Source organism: Anoplopoma fimbria, chromosome 1 (genome assembly GCF_027596085.1).
Source record: "Anoplopoma fimbria isolate UVic2021 breed Golden Eagle Sablefish chromosome 1, Afim_UVic_2022, whole genome shotgun sequence".
Classification (NCBI taxonomy): Eukaryota; Metazoa; Chordata; class Actinopteri; order Perciformes; family Anoplopomatidae; genus Anoplopoma; species Anoplopoma fimbria.
In genome coordinates, this window is record NC_072449.1 from 532,501 (window position 1) to 540,000 (window position 7,500).

At 48.3% G+C, this 7,500-nt stretch overlaps 2 protein-coding genes across 3 annotated transcripts in view; one reads left to right on the forward strand and one right to left on the reverse strand.

The window, feature by feature from the left end:
- The window catches only part of mindy4b (MINDY family member 4B), a 4,542-nt gene extending 76 nt beyond the window's left edge, over nt 1-4,466 (forward strand). Inside the window, exons 1-10 of the mRNA XM_054596571.1 lie at nt 1-46; nt 337-456; nt 587-684; nt 1,359-1,521; nt 2,643-2,708; nt 2,809-2,879; nt 3,187-3,259; nt 3,451-3,627; nt 4,016-4,196; nt 4,271-4,466. The exon at nt 1-46 is cut by the window's left edge and continues 76 nt beyond it. Coding sequence (XP_054452546.1) covers nt 608-684; nt 1,359-1,521; nt 2,643-2,708; nt 2,809-2,879; nt 3,187-3,259; nt 3,451-3,627; nt 4,016-4,196; nt 4,271-4,413 — 951 coding nt within the window. The 5' untranslated portion in view covers nt 1-46; nt 337-456; nt 587-607 and the 3' untranslated portion in view covers nt 4,414-4,466. The remainder of the gene's footprint in view (nt 47-336; nt 457-586; nt 685-1,358; nt 1,522-2,642; nt 2,709-2,808; nt 2,880-3,186; nt 3,260-3,450; nt 3,628-4,015; nt 4,197-4,270) is intronic.
- A 98-nt stretch (nt 4,467-4,564) lies between these two features.
- tsen34 (TSEN34 tRNA splicing endonuclease subunit) overlaps nt 4,565-7,500 on the reverse strand; it is a 4,380-nt gene continuing 1,444 nt past the window's right edge. The window contains exons 3-5 of one of the 2 annotated variants that reach the window (XM_054596512.1): nt 5,573-5,711; nt 5,175-5,462; nt 4,565-4,889 (exon numbers count right to left, since the gene is read on the reverse strand). In XM_054596512.1, coding sequence (XP_054452487.1) covers nt 4,702-4,889; nt 5,175-5,462; nt 5,573-5,711 — 615 coding nt within the window. In that variant the 3' untranslated portion in view covers nt 4,565-4,701. Of the gene's footprint in view, nt 4,890-5,174; nt 5,463-5,572; nt 5,715-7,500 lie in introns of both variants that reach the window. The other variant, XM_054596505.1, reaches the window with a different exon arrangement.

The following is a 7,500-nucleotide window of genomic DNA, read 5'->3' on the forward strand; positions in this document are numbered from 1 at the left end:
CTCACCGGACCTCGGAGGAACCCCGGTGACCCCCCAGCTGACGGAGGTGAGACGGTCCTGGACAGGTAGACGGGTCACATGACACGGTGTGCAGAAGTTCAACTGACCACAGATCAGCTGGATACACACAAACAATGCAGACTTTATTATTCAGATTCAAACAAAGCATTAACCGTTAGCTAAGTCCTGCCCCTCAATCATAGACCGACCAATCACAACGTAGCATCTTTCTGCTCCATAGACTCTCATTACTCTCATGATCTGGACTAATCAGGACCGATCTGGACCGGGTCGATCCTGCTCTGACTCCTTACCTCTGCTTGTCTTCGTGTCCAGAGCCTGAGGAGGATTCTGTTCGGTGGAACGTTTCACGTCTTTAACTACGAGTGGAGGAAATCTTTCTTTCAGTTCAGAGAGCCGGACTCTGAGGTGTCCTACGCTCTGGAGACAGACAGGGTGAGATACTTCTAGTACTTCTAGTACTTCTAGTCGTACAGTATTACCGTTCTACCACCAGTCACAGGTGTCACGCTACCTGTCTATCCTCTTTGGACGTCTCACCTGCTCAGGTGTGCGTGTGTTTCAGGGCGGGGCTCGAGCCGTTCAGATGGTGGTCCAGGCTCGGATCATTAAATACCTGCTGTTCATCCGGCAGAGTGGCTCAGACGGACGGACACTGCACAGGTGAGGACGGACACTTTGTTCATCACATGACCTTACTGGACACGAGCACAGCGAAGACGATACTTCCACCAGGTAAACCAGAGGATGTCACCTGATGGAAAACACACCTGTAAGGTGATAGTTAACGAGAGAAGAAACAACAGAGCAGCCGATTAATCAGCACGTCATCAGAGGATCAGTTTGCTATCACACTACCTGTGTATGTCCAGCTGTCCCCAGACCAGATAGTAACAACACTACCTGTGTATGTCCAGCTGTCCCCAGACCAGATAGTAACAACACTACCTGTGTATGTCCAGCTGTCCCCAGACCAGATAGTAACAACACTACCTGTGTATGTCCAGCTGTCCCCAGACCAGATAGTAACAACACTACCTGTGTATGTCCAGCTGTCCCCAGACCAGATAGTAACAACACTACCTGTGTATGTCCAGCTGTCCCCAGACCAGATAGTAACAACACTACCTGTGTATGTCCAGCTGTCCCCAGACCTGGAGGACATTTAAACCAGAGAAATCTGGGTCTGGTTCCATTTCCTGTTGTGGTGTTTGCTGTTGATCAGTGAACATCCTCAGCTGAAGACTCTTTCACTTCTCAGACTTCCTTTCAGTGATGTCATCAGAACTACTGGACTGTGAGGTGTCTCTGTTATTTTGTCCACCTTCTGTCACCAGTCTGACTGTAGGACAGAAGGATCAGGACGGAGCGTTGGCTGCAGCGCTGACCGACAGCCTCTGGTTGGCCGGCCAAGAGGTCAGTGCCACCGTCACCTTGGTAACCGAGGACTACTGCATCACACCTCACCTGGACTACAAACTGGACAACTTCACAGAGAGGGTACCTGAGTGATGTCATTAACACAGAGAGGGGACCTGAGTGATGTCATTAACACAGAGAGGGGACCTGAGTGATGTCATTAACACAGAGAGGAGACCTGAGTGATGTCATTAACACAGAGAGGAGACCTGAGTGATGTCATTAACACAGAGAGGAGACCTGAGTGATGTCATTAACACAGAGAGGAGACCTGAGTGATGTCATTAACACAGAGAGGGGACCTGAGTGATGTCATTAACACAGAGAGGAGACCTGAGTGATGTCATTAACACAGAGAGGAGACCTGAGTGATGTCATTAACACAGAGAGGGACCTGAGTGATGTCATTAACACAGAGAGGGGACCTGAGTGATGTCATTAACACAGATGTCATTAACACAGAGAGACCTGAGTGATGTCATTAACACAGAGAGGTGATGTCATTAACTGAGTGATGTCATTAACACAGAGAGGGGACCTGAGTGATGTCATTAACACAGAGAGGTGATGACCTGAGTGATGTCATTAACACAGAGAGGGGACCTGAGTGATGTCATTAACACAGAGAGGGACCTGAGTGATGTCATTAACACAGAGACCTGAGTGATGTCACCTGAGTGATGTCATTAACACAGAGAGGAGACCTGAGTGATGTCATTAACACAGAGAGGGGACCTGAGTGATGTCATTAACACAGAGAGGGGACCTGAGTGATGTCATTAACACAGAGAGGAGACCTGAGTGATGTCATTAACACAGAGAGGAGACCTGAGTGATGTCATTAACACAGAGAGGAGACCTGAGTGATGTCATTAACACAGAGAGGAGACCTGAGTGATGTCATTAACACAGAGAGGAGACCTGAGTGATGTCATTAACACAGAGAGGGTGACCAGTAATTAACACAGAGGGGGACCTGAGTGATGTCATTAACACAGAGAGGAGACCTGAGTGATGTCATTAACACAGAGAGGGGACCTGAGTGATGTCATTAACACAGAGAGGAGACCTGAGTGATGTCATTAACACAGAGAGGGGACCTGAGTGATGTCATTAGTGTAAACATTTCTTTTGTTTGTTATAATTTTTAGATCTCGTAACATTTTAAACAAACTTCATAAATGATATAATCTGTCTTTCAGCTGCAGCTTTTCACATTTAACAGGAAAGACGCCGTGATGAAGTTCATCCTGGAGCACATTCAGTGTGTGAGTCGATCCACTTCATCTCGTCCTTCACCACGTACAGCAGCTGGATCAATAATCTATATTTACCAGATCAGAGTATTGATGAGGACTTGTGTTTCAGTTCAAAGAGGAGGGGAGTCATGGAGTCATCCTGTTCCTGTACAGCCTCATCTGCTCCCGGTCAGTCGACAGGTAACAACACCTTCATCCTGCTCCAGTCACCTCTGACCAATCAGGCGTCTCCGAGCTGCTACAGACGATATGATTGGATGAATACCTGCGTCGGTGGACAGTCAGACGGCTGGACCTCCTCCTGCTGACGTAGAACTGAGGGAACTGTTTCAAAGCCAAATGTGCAGATTCCCTGAATTAAAGATTAAAAGCAAACGTTTAACTGTGAAATCCTAAAAGAACAAAGTTAGAACTTTAAATGTCTACTTCAGTTCAGCAGCAGAGTTTTAGACACGATGAAGACCGTCTGTCCTCCTCTTCCTCACAGGCTGAAGGAGGACCTGGACTCCACCACCTCCCATCTGCTGTACCTCAGTCTGGGAAACTTTGTTTGCCGACAGGTGAGAACTCAACTGTTGTAGGACACACTCCTGGTGCACCTGGTTCTCCTGGGTCTGCAGGCACTCATGTTGCTCCTGGTTCTCCTGGGTCTGCATGGAACTCCTGGTTCTTCTTGGTGTCCTGGGTCTACAGGGTCTCCTCCAGTCCCTGAGGTTCTTCACAGGCCATCTCCCCTGCTCTGTCTCTGCAGGCTCTGCTGAACCTGTTGCTGACAGGTAAGGCCAGTCCAAACGTGTTCAACGGGACTCGGTCCTCCGGGGCGGACGGCCGTCCTCTGGACCGCCCCCTTCAGGGTGTCCTGCACCGCTGTGATGTGGGTTATTTACACTGGAGTCGAGAGCAGATGGAGAGAGGACGACTGCTGCAGGTACTTCAGTCTCCTCGTTAGGACTAATACTGTAGTACTGATAGTACTTCTGATCAGAGGTGGACTTAGATATAATACTATATTACTACTTACTGCAGTACTGCATACAAAACTTACCAAACCAGAAGTACACATGTATTAACATCAAAATATACTTCAAAGTATTCATTCTGCATAATAATACATAATATTGCACTAATGTGTTCATCACTCCAATGTTGCAGCTCATTTCAATGACTTTATATAATCAATATTAATAATTGATCATTTATTAGTTGATCAATTATCTGAATCTGTAAAGAAATAAAGCTGTGGAGCAGTAAAAGTGCAACATTCACTCAATATTCACAAGTAGAACGTAGTAGACAACTGCCTCCCCCGTCCTCAGGTGGGCAGCATGCTGAGGACGCCCCGGTTCCCCGTGTGGTTCTGTAGCATCAACAGCGGTTCCTCGGTGTTGTTTGGTCTGAATGAATCTCTGCTCTCTGATTGGAGGATGGAGCACCTGTTCCACCTGTTCTACTACAACGGTCAGAGCTCCCAGAGGACAACGGCCCGACTCACTGTGGGTGAGGACCGCCATCCTGCTGGGTCAGGGTCTCCTCTGGTCCCCGATCAGGTCTGACCCGCTCTCTGTTTGCAGATACTCACTCTCACCACTGGGAGGCGTCAGGCGGACGCTCGGATGGAGACCCGGAGACCCGATTCCCCTCGCTGGAGATGACCATCAGGACCAAGTGGGACGGGGCCGCCATCGACTGGAACGGCACCGCCCCCTTCTACTGAGAGACCTGCAGGACCCGCCCTGATCCGGTCCGGGTCCCTGAGAACCAGCAGGGTTCCCCGTGTTTATTAAAGAGTCGTCCTGATCTCGAGTCCTGTGTTTCTTCATGAGACTAACGTTTTACTTTTAGGACAAAATAAATCAGAGACTCAGTTTTAAGCAGGTCCAGGTCTTTATTTCTGCAAGTCATGAAGTCAAAGGAGATCCTTTAAGGACTCTGTGGTAACAAACCCGTGGCCCGCCGCCCAGCAGGGGTCCTCCTGCCCTCTGTTAGAGGTCCAGGTTCAGGTCTAAACCATCCCGCTCCACTGTAACGAGGTGTACTGGACTCGTCCGTCCGTCCCCGGCGAGCACAGCAGGACTGTCTTCTTGACGTTGGATCCCAGACGAGACACAGCGAGGACGTCCAGCAGACAGACGGACTCGTCCAGAGACAGACAGACGGCGATGAAGTGAGCGTGGAAGCGAAGAGGGTCACCTGAGGAAGACGAGAGGGACGATGAGAGGAACCTGGTCCACAGAGACCCTTATTAACGGACTAAACCGCTGCTGTACAAGAGATCTGATTGGCTGCTGGAGGAAACTGACGGACCAATCAGTAGCATTTGAATGAAACATTAAAACAATAATGAATGTTTTTCTTTCACATTGATTGTTTGGGGTCAATCCCCACCTCCTTGTTTACAGTCCAAACGAGGAGGTGGGGATCGAACCCTCAACCGCTGTGGTTCTTGGACGACCTGCTGAGAAACTCTACACTCACCTGGATAAACCAGGAAGTCTCCTCCAAACTTCCCGGCTGAGGTCAGGTAGAAGCCCCGCCCCCTCAGGTCTCTGAACACCTGGTACCTGGCGGCAGCGCAGCTCAGCTCGTCCTGTCCTCTGATTGGTCGGTCGGCCTGGAGGAAGGCCCGGGCCTCGGGGCAGTGGGACAGCCCCGCCCTCGCCGTGCTCAGCTGTACCGCCAGCGCCGAGCGAGGGAAGGTAAAGCTCCGGTCCAGGGCCTCCAGGCGGCCCTGCAGGGCCTCGTCTCCGACCCCGGGTCCTGATTCTGAGGAGACCAGGAGCAGAACTGTTAGAACGGACCGCAGGTACCGACGGAGCCGTGTCGTCATGGCTACTGTGTGTGGTGATGTCCTGGTGTGTGTGTGTGGTTCTCACCTGTGTGTGGTGATGTCATGGCTCGGAGCAGCGCTGACTTCCTGTCCTGCAGAGCGAGACCACTCTGCTCCTCATAGCTCCTCTGCTGCTCCTCCTGGTGCTGCTGCACCTGCAGATGAAGCTCCACCCCTCCTCCATCCTGCTGACAACAACAAATCAAACTCACCTGTGGATCGAGTTTTGTTCATTCAGAGACTCGTTATGTTATGTTTGTTTGCATCAAAACATTCAGAACATGTATATAATATATATGTATACATGTATATATATGTATACGTGTATATATATGTATACGTGTATATATGTATACGTGTATATATATGTATATCATTCACCCATACACACTGATGACAGGCTACCATGCAAGGTGCCACGTGTAACTAACATTCATATCCAGTATACGTGTATATATGTATAAGGACGTGTATATATGTATACTTGTGTATATACGTGTATATATGTATACGTGTATATATGTATACGTGTATATATATGTATACGTGTATATATGTATATGTGTATATATATGTATACGTGTATATATATGTATATGTATACGTGTATATATGTATACGTGTATATATATGTATACGTGTATACATATATACGTGTATATATATATGTATACGTGTACGTGTATATATATGTATACGTGTATATATGTATACGTGTATATATGTATGTACGTGTACGTGTATATATATGTATACGTGTATATATATATGTATTGGAGGACGACCCTGCTCTCCACTGAGCCACAGCCACCCATTATATGTATATTATATATGTATACGTGTATATATGAATATAGTTTATATACATATATACACATATATACACGTGTAGACATAAACTAAAAACTAACCTGGTTACCAGCGGGTTAACTGACCTGGTTAACTGACCTGGTTATCAGCGGGTTAACTGACCTGGTTACCAGTGGGTTAACTGACCTGGTTAACTGACCTGGTTATCAGCGGGTTAACTGACCTGGTTACCAGTGGGTTAACTGACCTGGTTAACTGACCTGGTTATCAGCGGGTTAACTGACCTGGTTACCAGTGGGTTAACTGACCTGGTTAACTGACCTGGTTATCAGCGGGTTAACTGACCTGGTTACCAGTGGGTTAACTGACCTGGTTAACTGACCTGGTTACCAGCGGGTTAACTGACCTGGTTACCAGCGGGTTAACTGATCTGGTTAACTGACCTGGTTACCAGCAGGTTAACTGACCTGGTTACCAGCAGGTTACCTGACCTGGTTAACTGACCTGGTTACCACCTTAACTGGTTAACTGACCTGGTTACCAGCAGGTTAACTGACCTGGTTACCAGCGGGTTACCTGACCTGGTTAACTGACCTGGTTACCAGCAGGTTAACTGACCTGGTTACCAGCGGGTTAACTGACCTGGTTACCAGTGGGTTAACTGACCTGGTTAACTGACCTGGTTACCAGCGGGTTAACTGACCTGGTTACCAGCGGGTTAACTGATCTGGTTAACTGACCTGGTTACCAGCAGGTTAACTGACCTGGTTACCAGCAGGTTACCTGACCTGGTTAACTGACCTGGTTACCAGCAGGTTAACTGACCTGGTTACCAGCAGGTTAACTGACCTGGTTACCAGCGGGTTACCTGACCTGGTTAACTGACCTGGTTACCAGCAGGTTAACTGACCTGGTTACCAGCGGGTTACCTGACCTGGTTAACTGACCTGGTTACCAGCAGGTTAACTGACCTGGTTACCAGCAGGTTAACTGACCTGGTTACCAGCGGGTTACCTGACCTGGTTAACTGACCTGGTTACCAGCAGGTTACCTGACCTGGTTACCAGCAGGTTACCTGACCTGGTTAACTGACCTGGTTACCAGCAGGTTAACTGACCTGGTTACCAGCAGGTTAACTGACCTGGTTACCAGCAGGTTAACTGA